Below are 14474 nucleotides of genomic sequence, written 5' to 3'. Positions count from 1 at the left end.
CTGAGATCTCCCTCCAGTGCGAAGGTTTCTGGAATAATGTTATGATATAATATACCCTCGATAGTTAAGATCTGGAAATGAGCTGAAGTTGTACCAGTGTCCTAAAGCTATAAAACTTGGAAACATTAGCGGAAATAAAACTCGACTGTGTTTATTATGGCATAACAATCCAATTTGTTGTTTTGAAACATGCCCTTTACAGAAAGAAGACACACAGTTTTATACCTGCTATTAAAGAATGATTTAGGAAAGGTATTGAGCATGTTTTTTTTCCTGTATATGGTATTAATTACTGTATATATATATATATATATACTGTCTACCATCCTCAATGTATTTTACGTAATAATAGTTTATTGTACAGTAAACCATTAAGCTGTTGGGAAATTATTGCTGTAACAATTTACGGATCAATCTCTAGTGCTAGAGATTGTCTGCTAGAACAATGTAACTAGAGTATTCCTAGATTGTCTTGCTTATACTAATAGTAGGAGTACAATGTAATCTCCACCAGTGATCATGGGGAAATGTCCATGACATGCCATGGACATGCCTTTAATGGACATTGGTGCCCGTTGTAAAGCCTTGCTGAATATAATTGGGCTTTATTTATAAATGATAACAAATAAATATATAAATATATAAAGCATGCACAATGTGCCCTACAATTAATTTGCGTAAAGAACCAATAATATTGGGGTGGAGAAGCTGAGAAGAGCTGAGAAGTAATAAACAGTTAATTAGTTTAGTTTTTAGTACCCTAAGGAATTTATGGGGGGGTTGCCATTTTACCATAACTTGGTTTAATCAAGATTCCCCTTTTTAGTGTTTGATGCATATGTGTTCTCATAAAAAAAAATGTATTTTCACCTATCCTAGAAGACATAAATTTAGTCCATAGTCTGTAGTAATCCAGCATATGGAGAAATGGTTAAATGAACACAAAAACTTTGTTCTTAAAAGACCAGTGTAACATCCAGACTTCAATTCAATAAAGCAATTGTGATGGGAAGAAAACAGTAATCAAATAAAAGACAATAAATCTGATTTGGAGAACTTCCTGGAGGAGAAATCACAAATCCTAAGGCGAACTAGAAATAGGCAAACAAGCTTATATAAAAACTATGGGAATGTTTCCTCGGAGTCACAAACAACAAAGGTGAATAACAGATACTGTATACAGAGAAGTAAACAATTTTGATAATTTGTGTTTTTCTGAAAACATCAGTATATATATATATACATATATACACTATATATATATCTATATATATATATATATATATATATATATACACACACACACAGTATATATATATATATATATATATATATATATATATATATAAGAATATATAAGACACAGTTGGTATAAGTCACAGTATACACACAGAAGATTTTTCTCTTAGTGAAATCATTAGTTAGATAATAATTTGGTTATCATTCATATAAAATTCAAATTCCTATTAGCTGAAAAGCAGCAATTGGCAATTATGAGGACCACATTGTGAAAACTAACTAGAATAAAGCAAAATGGGAGTATATTTTGATTTAACATAGCTACATTGCTGCAATACCTATCAAATATAAACCCCTTAAGGACAATGGGCGTTCCTAAACCCATTGAAAACAAGGCATTTTGAGCCCGTACATGTACGGGCTTTGTCATTAAGGGGTTAAAACAAGTATTACTTATTGGACAATCATTTGCAGCCTGTGTGATACCAGATTCCCACCAACTATGAATTAGGTAAATGTCAAGTAATGTTATGGCATCTGTGAAAACAGTACAGAATATTGAAGTCTACAAAAGTCCTTTATTATACGGGACTGGGGAGACAATGCAAGGAGTAACTCTACATGATCAATCTAGGTAGACTAAACTAGACTTTAAACAACAATGGTCAAATTCTTGCAAAAGTATGCGAAATCTTCTGCATGGAACTGGTGCATGAGAAGCCCACGATGTATGACTGGGTGATAAAAATTTTATTCAACCATTCCCCCTTTTTTCATCTCTGTTCATAAGACAAAGTGAAATTTGGCATTGTATGAGCTCAATGTCATAATGACAATAATAGATTGTAAGCTTGCAGGTCCTCTTCCTTGTCTGTAAAAGTATGTCTTAACATGTGTTAAGGTTACCGTTCATCTTGTATATTGTCAGTTTTATTGTTTTTCGTTTTCACTTGCCTTTTGTAACATCGTTACAGAATATGCTGGTGCTGTGTCAATAAAATGTAATGTAATTTGACGAGACTAACCCTTTCTTAGCCACAATTTTATTATGTGATATGTTTTGATAACATGATGTTCATTTCATTGGAATGTAAGCTTGCCTGGAGCTTGGGGGTTAATAAATGACATATTTGAGCAGAAATCTCACACATACTGTAACAATACATGTTGTGCTACATTTCTCCAAAGCTAAGCTGTACATTCTTGTGTTTTGATCCCCTGTTGGTACACATTGTCAGTCACCATAATTGGATAAAGCTAGGAAAGGCTGCCTGCTGATTGGGATAAATGAAAAAACTCCAATAAAGACAAATTACAATGGCCATAGTTTTGTGATTAATCTTTATTGAGCATTTCCTGTCACCCTAAAACTAACCAATGATTTGATTTTCTTCAAAATGAAGTTAAACTGAAGTGTAGCTTAATTACAGAGACCTTGAGTTTAACCTAAAGGCCTAAAGTTGGTGGAGGTACATACTCAGTACAGTAATTGTTAGTGCTACACACTTTTAATATGTATTATTAATTAAGAATTTGAGTATCCAAACAAAGCAAATAAATATATCACTGTGCTTTCAATGTATTTTCAAACTATTTCTGCATTATTTTCATTTTTATCAATTTTGCTGATTTAGGAACCCTGGAACTTGTCATTTTGGTTATGGAATTATTACACTTTGAGCTGTGTCAAGTTAATAATGGAAATATGCTGTTCAGGCTAACTAAAAGGAGTTTATTAAAAATCAACTTCTCTAATCACTAGGTGCTGAACCTAACAGCAACTTGGTTGAGAGGTGTCTTCTATAACTTGATTGACAACTTAAACTTTAGTGAATTAGTGTTTATTTCTCTTGGTTATTTCGCTTAATACAGCATTGTTATGGCTAAAAATGGATGACTTTCCTCAGATATCCTTGGAACTCATTGAAGCTGCCTGTGCTCCAAAGAGCTTAGATGGCCTATTTTTGTTTGTAGGTAACTAGTTAGTTATTTTAACAATTAAGATTGACAGATTATAATATCCAATTATAATTATATCCACAAGTACAGACACAAGCTTACCTGGCACTTCAGTGTCAGTCTTCAACTGAATGGTTCTAGGAGCCCCACTCAAAAAAGAGGCATGTTTTCTTTTGGCTTGCAGGGTCCTGGGTGGTCTGTATCTGCCTTTACCATGCAATATTTCAAATGATTCACAAATGTTATAGGAACCAGGCGGTGGTGTATCCTAGAGAAGTAAAAGTAAAATTAAGCACAAGTTGAAAAATGATTTGTTAAAAATGTTCACATGGGTCATAACAAGACATTTTATTTCAGGCCAGTGTGTGTGTGCATGTTTACAGGTAAGCAAAAAGAGACTGTAAGTTTCATCTCTAAAAGGGAAAGTCTACTGTCTCAGTCAACCGTACCAAAAGAGAATGCATTTTGTACTTTGAAAGCATTGCATAAGTACTTTGAAAGCACTTTAACCTGTAGAGAAAAAATAAAGTGGCTTTGTTTTAGGAGACGCTGCAGCCCAACGATCCTTATGTGGTCATCTTTTCACTCCACCATTTGGCTCCTTAAAGCATTTGAGGTCATTTGGACCCTTCCCCAGAATCACACATCTTCTGCAACGGGTGGGAAAAGAAAGAAATGAACATAGGAGGAATTCTGCAGATTCCCTCCATGCATTTGTGAGAGGGAATTACACAAAAAATGATAGGGACCACTCAGCTTCCATATGCATTAAAGTGCAAATAATGGCTGGAGTGTCCCTCTTAAGCTGTTTAATAGAAGTCCATGTGTCCGACACCATGTTCATTTTCTTTGACTGATTTTCTTTAAGGCTCCAAAAAAAAAGTATTTGTCTAAAAGTTGTTCCTGGTATATTTACTGTTAAACAGTTAGCTAGACTTATTGTAAAGTAAAATCAGGGCATGACATTAAACACTACCACCAGTTCAGAATGTATTACAATGTACAAGCTTATATGGTACATTAATTGAAAATAAGTATGTCAGAATTTTTATAATATGTATAGAACAGACATTTCTATGAAAATGACTTATAACCCAAGCGAACATATAATTACAGAATGTAGTACTTTTGACATAACTCTTAATAATCAGTTAAAGAAGGTTGTAGTTCCTCCATTAATGGCTGAGAAAATTACATTCGTTGCTGTGCTATTACTTAATAACAAAGAGGCTCTGTAATAGGTCACAGTTATCCATGGAGGTGCAGAGCTGACAAGCAATTTATTTCAATGTATAGAGCAAGCCAAAGGGAACAGAAAATGGGAATGCTCTATATGCATATTGTTACAGGAAAAAAAACACTGCAAGGAAACAGGCCGTTATGAAAAGTATTTTAGGAAAATGTGGAAAAGGCTTCTGCGTCTGTGTATTTGAATTGGTAGTGAAAATGAAAATAGTATTCTATTGTGGCAAGGACTACATTGCAGGTTCAAGAGCTCCATTAAAAGTGTGGTACAGAAAATAAATGTATCTCATGTGGAAGATTTATGATATATAAAATTATATAACTGTACCTATCCTATGTTGAGCACTAGTTAAATCATATTGAAAACAATCACGAGTCTTTGAATTTCTTTGAATGGTAGGGAGCACTCCAAAAAGGGAAATGCTCCTGATTTGTTGGCATGTTCTCTGTAATTAGCACAAGCAAATCACTTGTTTCAAATCATGTCAAGTAATTAGTACACATACTGTACATAAAAATGTAGAATTCACTCCTTCCTTATATTCTACAGAACATTTGTTCTGACTTGGGTCAGGCAGGAAGTGCCCTCTAAAGGGCTTTATCTAATACCTGGAAACTTTTTTAGGGCAGTTAAGTTCTCCCTCTTCTGGGGAAGTGTTTTCATAAGGGATGAGGCCAGGTTTCTGTGGATGCAGGTAAATATCACTGTTTTACCTCATCTTCCAATAGGGTGCCAGAATGTGTCAGGCCAGTTTGTGTACTTGGTCTATACACAGCACTAAAGCTCCTGGCTTAATTAATGTATATACAGTATTTAGAGGTTCGTAATGATCTCTTCTATGTTTGTTAAATATGGCTTTCATAGATTTTAAGTCATTTCATGCTGTCACTGAGTAATTTGGCATTGTGCGCAGACATCTTTTGTCCCTATGTATTCTGCAGTAGCCTCCAGTCTTCTGTCAGGCAAAACCACCAGATCATCACGACATGCAACATGTGTTTATCCTCTCGCACTGCTTTCTCCTGTAGTGCCAAGGTTCCATCTCTGCCATTTGGCAGTGAAGTCCACTAAATGAGTCAGAGTTTACCAAAGTTAGAAGACAATGACCAGTTAGACAGTATGTCAAGGGGTTGCAACTGTATCAATGATGATGTCAACTGTGGCGCTCAAAGTCCTAAAATATTTGCACCACTTCTTGCAGTTTTCTTGACCCCCCCACTGTGACATACATGCAGCCAACTTGGAATGAACCAGGCTATGGCAGTGTCTGTGCTACAAAGTGGGACAGATGACTGCATTGTGGGGGACGACCCCTGATTAAATTATGTAATAAATTATGTACACAGGAGCACAAATGTCTGCCTCATGACTGGGAAGGTTATGTTGATGAGAACAGAAGATAGTAGATTATAGAAACGATGTTTGAAAACACGGCCTACAGTAGTTTTAATATCCGGCAATTATCTCTATGTGAATAAAGGGAATTTGCCTGCAAAGTGATTTTAGAAGCCATGTCTAGACATGCACTCTCGAGTACAGTGAGATTTCTTTTTAAATATACTGACATTTCAGAACTTTAAATGTGCCTTTTCTTTTATTACAGTAGCAAAGTAATTATCTTAGCTGGGATTCAGAGTTGCTGGAACTGTAGCTTGACATTTATATTCATAAAAGTATTCAGTTTACAGAGAATAAATACTTACTCAAGCTAAAGTTTAAAAATCGGAAAAACTCCCATGTACTACTTGAAATAGAAAGCCTTAAATTACAGAAGCTATTTAGGCACAGAAAACCATGGCAGTCACTAGATACAAATTGTATGAGTGCCAATATTAGCCCAAATGGCAATTTGCTGGGTACAAAGACTGCATGTACTTTTGCTAGGTACAAAGACTGCATGTGTTGTCTGCTACTAATATTGTCCCCATCTTTGCTTATGTCACTCTTGGGTCTATTCAATAGAAAGGTGAGTCGACTTGAATGACGTGGCTCAACAATCATACGCTTTTGTGTGTTTCAGCTCTCAAAGCCATTCAAAGATCCATTAATACACTATATGACCAAAAATTTTACAGAACCATCTCATCTCTATTGATTGCCATTTAGAAATGGGTAATTCTGCTGGCATCGTTCCTTTTAATGCACATTTGCAATTGACTGATATAAAGCAACATCATTTTGGGGTCGATTTTGTTTGTAGCTATTAGAAAATTGACATGGCTTATATATTATTGTGTTGGGTTTATATATGATATACAGAACATAAATGGCTGCCTATGGGAAACACAACATACGTCATCTAAGTGTATACGTGTATTCATATTTATACCATGTACATTATTCATATACACAATTCTCCTTTGTAAAATAGAAACTATATGGGGTATATCTGAGCTTCCATTGCGGAAACTAGACGAGCAACAGATCATCCCGGATGTTTGTAGTCTCAAACAGCAATACTTTTTTGAGCATGCTTTTTAACCCTTTGCACGCCAGAGCAGCATGCAAGACTGTACTACATCGCTCAATTGTCCCTGCAGCAGAGAAACCTTCAACTCAAATTCAATTCAGGGTCATCTCCGTTAATATATTTTATATTTACCATTTATTTGAGGTTTCTAAGAACTATACTGCTTATAGATTACCAAGTCCATTAAATTCAGTAGGTCTATAAATTTTAAAAATGCCTGTATTAGCAGAAGGAATTGCTGCCATCATGTAAAGACTCTGTTACTCATTTATATAATCGCTGATTTGTCAGGATGAAGAGTTAGTTGAGACATATTCCATGTATTTTTAAAGATTAAATTAAATTATGCTTGCATTATTTAATAATGGATTTTTTAATAGTAACACCAGCTCATTCTTACCCTCAGTCTGTACATTTTCATTAAACTAGTTACCAGCAGAAAATATATATAGATATATTAAGCACGCCCTATTTTAAAAAGCACTATGTGTATTAATGAGCAATTACCTTGCCATCTGTATTTTATTTTACAGTCTTTACAGTGTATGAAGTTAGTATGTGTACAGGTATAGGTGTACAGGTGTCTTGCTTGTGATTTGACACTGGCCATTTTCACCAACTTTCATCCATGGGCATCATGTTTTTAGGAGCGCTGTGGTAGAGAATAAGGGTTACCATGGCTACCTATTTCAACTTGTCAATTTTATCCCCTGAGCTTTTTGTCATGTGTAGTATATAAACTCACTTTCCAGTCTGATTTCCTGTCTTACATTGGAGCAGTGTGGGGCATAATTAGATGCTTTTAGAAATATTAAAAAATAAATAAATAAATGAATAATAATAAAAAAAAAAAAAACAAGAATGGTACTGTGATAGCATGTCGCCTTTGCAATAAGTCAGTTTGTGAAATTTCATTCCTGCTAGATATTCCAGGGTTAACTGTAAGTGGTATTATTGGAAAGTGGAAGCATTTAGGAACAGCAACAATTCAGCCAAGAAGCAAAAGACGACGTTAAGTCACAATTCAAGGTCACCGAGCGTTGAGGCGCATTGGTGCGTAAAAGTCGTAAAAACTGAGTTCTAAACTTCCACTGGCATTAATATCAGCACAAAAACTGCAATCGCATGCAAGCCTCACATCACCAAGTACAATGCCAACCATCGGTTTGAGTGGTGTAAAGCACACAACCACTGGACTCTGGAGCAGTGGAAACGTGTTCTGTGGATCGACATATCGCACTTCACTGTCTGGCAGTCTGGGTTTGGTGGATGCCAGGATAATGTTACTTGCCTGACTGCATTGTGCCAACTGTAAAGTTTGGTGGAGGAAAGATAATGGTATAGGGCTATTTTTAGTGGTTGGACCCCTTACTTTCAGTGAAGGGAAATCATAATGCTTCAGCATACCAAGACATTTTGAACAACACTGGTACAATGCTGATACAATTCCAATTTTGTGGGAACAGTTTAGGGAAGGATCTTTTCTATTCCAGCATGACTTTCCCCCAGTGCACAACTTGGCTGGCCCGCAAAGAGCCCTGACCTCAACCCCATTGAACACCTTTGATATGAACTTGAACAGAGATTGCGAGCTGGGCCTTCTTGTCCAACATCAGTGCCTGACCTCACAAATGCTCTGCCAGATGAATGGGCAAAGATTACAACAGAAACACTCCAAACTCTGGTGGAAAGCCTTCCTAGAAGAGTGGAAGTCGTTATAGCTGCAAAGGGGGGACCAACTTCATATGTATTTAGAATGCAATGTCATAAATGCCCCTGTTGGTGTAACGGTCAAGTGTCCATATAGTGTATCTTAAATGTCGAAATCTGTTGGTAAAAGGTGTATTATAGACAAATGAAGTGAAAATGTTTAGTGAAACATGAATATTTTGCAAGCACAGAACCCATTTGGTTTTTGGTATTGGTAACTACCCATCTAGTAGTTACATCTTGGAGTGTTCAAAGAAAAGACCTATTCATTTCCCATGAACAGTTGAGGGCATCATTCCCAGGTCACTATATTTCATCCAGTTAATTTCAATTGTTCAATTAAACTATGTAGTGTGATTTATAGAACTATAGAACTAGATTATGATGATTAATGACATGCTGCAAATGTTTTTTTTTTTTTTTAAAAAAAACATGCATAGATGTTGTGTAGTGATTTCCATGTTACAAAAATCCCAGCATGGATATAATTCATATGGTTTATCGGCATGTCTAGTCATCTGAACACTGCTGGGAATGCCCTAGTCTACAAAATTCCTATTCCATTTTTTCAACTTTTCACTATCTGTCACTATAATAATACAGGTCTCTTAATGAAACCTTTAGCCCCTAATCTCAGTTGGGCAAGGACCTATCTTGTTAAATGACAAAATGGGTTCCGACAGGCAACAATTTCAAATCAATAAACTTTCTTAATTTAATAGAATAATTCTGGGATTTATGATACATTCTATTGATTTTAAGTCAGCATTAGTAACATCTGATATTGATTGGATATGAGGACATTATAAAAGCCTGCAATGTTAGTGACTTGAGCAATTGATGTGGCTACTGCTATAGTAAAATCTTAATGCCAATCTTAATTTATGCTTTGCTATGAATTGATATTAGATCTGTCATCCCATGCCACAGTGTCTACAAAAACAGAAACAATATACATAATGAACTATAAGGAAAAGAAAATGTCAAAATAAATGTTGAAAAATATTTTTTTAATTCTGATAAAAGATAATGATGCATATGTGTATCATATATTGTGCAACGTGCATTTTCATTTGGGTTCTGACATATGTGTGAAAGAATGAAGAATGTGAGAATCCCCAGTATATGAATAACAAATTGGGTATATTATCTATTGTGGAATATTCACTAGAAACATTTTAAGAACTTGGAATAGGTTGTTGTGTTTTAACCCACATACCATTTTATAGATGCTAACAAGGCCCAGGACATAATGAGAGGCCTTTAGTTGTAAGGTGTTAGTGGTCTTTTCAGTTAATGGCTATTCTAAGTGAATCACATCATTACACAATGCTATAGTTTTAATGAGTACAAGTTAAATATTTATTGATTTTCTTCAACAACACAGTAAATATGATGGCATATGAAAAGTCATTAGCTAGATTAGTTTGGGAAACACTTAATTCAGGCGGCAGCAAACCGCTCGTAAATAAGTAGAACAACTATTTTATCAGTACACTGAAGGATTAGCAGTTTTGTACTACAACTGCCTGCTTATTTATGCCATTAAATGAGTTTTCTATATACTACCCAATTGATTATTTCTTTTGAAATGTCACAATGAAGAGAAAAGGTTAATTGCTAATTACAAGCATCTATAATACTTGGAGATTTTCAATCCAAAATCGAAGCCAGCAGATTGTTTAATAGTCCCAGAGCAAAGAGAGGCTTTACAACCCACCACCTTAATACTTAATGTGGAAGATAATTACCGATAGCGCACAAGCATTTAAAGGTCTAGTGTCATCTTCACATTTAACTAATTTCTTTTTCTGTCCTCAGGTTATCTCAACTTCACACCTTCACATGGGCTACCTCTCAACATACATGGGAACATTTCAAGTACAGGCTACCTGGAGCCCCCCTTACGGGATGCGGGTAGAAGGTCCCACAGACGTCGGTTATCCCTTAGTGAGCTGGAGACCAATGTATGTATTTCCCATTTTCTGTGGGACAGTTTTGGGCCGATTAAGCTGGTAGTAGGGATCATGGACCTTTTGGGAAGGTCCTCTGATCTCCCCTGACTGGCCCAGGGAGCTATAAAATCTATAGAGGTCTGTGCTCTTGCAGCACAGGACTCCATTGCAGCTTCTCCGTGGCCACCTTGAGACATTATGCTGCTGAGCATTGCAGCTTTTGTACTCACTGAGTACTTTAATGTGCTTTTCTTTAGTGGTGCTGTCAGGGATAGTAAACACTGAGGGAATTTAAAGGCACATGGGATAGGCATAAGGCTATTCAACACAGTGGCAATTTGTCTCGCTGGGCATGTGCTGCATTCTGATTGGTATCTGTCTGTGCCACGTTTCAATTACCACAATGACAAATGTTCCCTGTTGCCCTCCCTATCCTCTGCCGCCCTACTGCAGCCTCTCCCCGGCCACTGGAACTCCAGCCCATTCCCCATTCACCTCTGACCCAGCCTATCTTTACACCAGCAGGGCTAATTCCCTCCTGGTGCACGTGAGATCAGACCAAGTCAAGATCTCCTAACAAGTATGGTGTACAGCAGGTAAATAGGTAGTCTAGAATAGTATTACCTGCCAACATATTCTGTTTCTTAACATTAGTTGCAAACTAAAAAGTAAAGTAAACCTGCACTGTACCCACAGTGAAAATATGAAATCACTGTGCTCAATCAGTCTTAGTCATAGGTATGATTCCCTTACCCGTTCCCCCACAACCTCACAATAGGTTATAAGAGCAAGACCCTCTTCTTATTCCATACCAGTACGCCTTCTGAACATTCATGGTATTGTTCATTTTGTATTATTTCCTATTGTAATAGCACGGTGAAATCTGCCGGTGCCCAATTAATGAAACATAATGATGTTTTTGGGCATAACAATGAATTAATAAAGATTTGTATTTAATGACGTTTCCACACAGCGACCTGGCATTTTCACTTCAGACAACTTTATAACAAGCGCCTCTTTGGCGTAAATGCTGTGCTGTGCAGATCTCATTTTTTTTAATGAAAATTATTATTTATAAAAGCCTCTTATTTCTTAACATTAGTCAAGATGAACTCTCCACTAACAATAATAAGCTTTTTATACAGGATTAATGTAATAAGAAAAAAAATATAGTTGTTTATGACTCTTAAATAAAAGCAGAAATACGCAATGATTGAAGTCTTTAATTTAACAGGATCCTTTGGGATAGATTTAGCAAGTTTTATTTAAGCATTATTCGGTCCAGTGCTAACAAGCATTTAAAATATGGGAAAATCCAGCACTGCGGATCAATTAATCCAAGTGTATAATTTTGTTGTGCTCATCACCTCGAGAAATCCTTTTAACCGGTTCTTGTGACTTTGAAGCATATGGTATTCACGAGCTCACAGAATGCCCTTTGGAACTGTCCCTTCAGATTAATCCATTGTCACAAATCAAGTTGTTGCCTTTTTCTGAATGTCTCATGCGAGCCAAATCGTGACATTGATAATGAAAAGCAAATAAACTCACAAAACCGCTATTTTAAAAAGTCCCAGGAAATCGGGCTTTAAATCAGCGGCAAGCGAGAAAACTAGGAGCACCCTCTAGAGGGAATCTGGTTTCTCAACGAGCAAATCTATCATCTTTGTCACACATCAAAGGCGTTAAGCAGTTAATGCTAGGTTATTAGTCACTCTTTTAATAACTCCTACCATGAAGCATAAGGAGATAGTAGCAAAATCCAATACTGACTGGCACAACACCATGCTGATTTTCATTAAATTTGTTCAAAGGGGACCCAGCATGGAATTATTAAACTTCTTTCATAGGCAGATGACTAAAGAGGCTTGTCTATTTATAGCGATCACACTCAATCTTTATTCCCACATACACGGGTGCCAGCCGGCAGTTAAATCCAGTAACGCTTTACACGTTATCTAAGCACAGATAAACATTAAAGGGATTCAGTCAAAAAAACGAGGCACGGTCACATATAAATTAGCTTCAAAATCAATCTATATCACGTACAAGCAGAACAACTAGTAAGTGTCTAAATCTCTTGGAAAAAAAATACTTACATATGCAATTGACTTTTTTTTTGCTCTGTGCCACATCAGGTACATCTACTGTTCTTGTGCGTGTTTTAGCATGCAATGCATTTTCATACAAATTTCATACAGATTTCCTTTTAAAACAACAATTTAATGCGCCTCGTGGCCCCACCAAAGAAGAATGCATATTAAAGGACTTAGTATATGTAAGAAACATGCATTCTATATTACATCGCCGCTGGACACATCTCCTGTAAACCAAGTGGCTGATAAACAGCGCAAACGCATAGGTGGGATTCCAGTGAATCTGTCCTTTCCTTTAAACGTTTTCAGTCTACATATTTATTTTGTCTATCCTTTAAGGTGCAAGAACAATCGGTTCTAGGTATCCATTTCATTCTGCTTGACTTTTCATTAACTTGATTGGACTGGACAATAACACAGATATAAATCTTTATTCTATCTGTTTGGCAACGTCATATAATTTCATCATAGATACCAAATAATTAATTAAAACTAGGCCAATACAAACATTCACCACTAACAATACCTCAACTACATCTATTGCTCTCTCTGGTAGCTTCTGCTGGTAAAAGGTATCAATTACACCCCACCAATGTGGTTTGTTGTCCCCTCACCATTCAGAGTTGAACTCTGTTATTCAATATTATTCCTTACCCAGTGCTCTGTAGGTTGAGGCGTACATAAAAAGTTAAATTACCAAATGTATACATGTCCTGATTTCATGGTTCCTAATATAATATGGCATTTGGATAATGAATGAAAGGAAGACTCATTCTCTGTTTCACTCACAAGCTCAAATGGGAAAAACAGCCCTTATAAATATGTTATGGCTGTTTTACACCAGTGGGAAGACAAATTCAGCTACATAAAAACACCCCCCACCCCAATATATAAAGTTAAGTCCCTTGAGTTACATGATAAAAAATGGCCTTAGTGATGATACAAGAAGTCAACTTGCACTGGTTTCATTAATATACGCGGCAACAAACAGCCCATAATGAGGTTGATGTATAATGATGTGGAAAGTTCATGTACAAAGTGGTAAAAGGGGAGCAATTAGCAGGAACATTTCAATAGTTGCTTGGGTGACTACATCACTTTTACAGCTTTGCACCAGAATTGCTTTATATATACATATATATAGTCCTCAAAGTGTGCATTACTTTTGTAGCAGACCACAGTGTATTTAAGAATAATTGTTAAAGAGGATCTTTTACCTGTTCCAAGTTATTGTTCTGCACAAATTATAAGCCAATGTGAAGATATTTAAGGTTTAAAATAACCAATACACATAAAGACTGTTCTTATTACACGTTATAACGCACAGGAATCGCCTTGCACTGATTTACAGGCTAGCTGCATTCCTAGTCCTTTATAAATTACCCCTTGACATTTTTATTGGTCAATACCCCCAAAGTATCATTCTTCCGCACCCAGAACCACGTGATCCTTCCTCATCTCTGCTGAGGACATGTCTTTATGTAACTGCACAGACGTCCCAGCAGTTTTACAACATGGTAGGCCTGGCCAGAGCAGATCAGAGGATCTCCCCAACCGGCCCATGATCCCCACTGAGTTCAAAAGCAACAAATCAGAACTGTCCCATGATATTTTAGTCCATTACCCTTCTCCAGTAGCAAAGAAAATTCTGTGTCTGAGTGTGTAATAATGCTTAGCTGTGAAGATGTAATCACGTCTAAATCTGTGTGCTAATTAGCATACCTGGGAGATTTGTAAATGAGCTGATCAAGATCACTGACAATACTGACTCAACTACAATCATTCTATTCAATGTCACC

General features: G+C 36.3%; 1 protein-coding gene across 1 annotated transcript in view; it reads right to left on the bottom strand.

Moving 5' to 3' along the window:
* The window catches only part of STPG2 (sperm tail PG-rich repeat containing 2), a 388217-nt gene that overhangs the window by 285853 nt on the left and 87890 nt on the right, over positions 1 to 14474 (bottom strand). The window contains exon 12 of the mRNA XM_053461576.1: positions 3301 to 3466. Coding sequence (XP_053317551.1) covers positions 3301 to 3466 — 166 coding nt within the window. The remainder of the gene's footprint in view (positions 1 to 3300; positions 3467 to 14474) is intronic.

This window comes from Spea bombifrons, chromosome 1, assembly GCF_027358695.1.
Source record: "Spea bombifrons isolate aSpeBom1 chromosome 1, aSpeBom1.2.pri, whole genome shotgun sequence".
NCBI classification, from domain to species: Eukaryota; Metazoa; Chordata; class Amphibia; order Anura; family Pelobatidae; genus Spea; species Spea bombifrons.
This window is presented reverse-complemented; position numbering and strand designations above follow the sequence as displayed.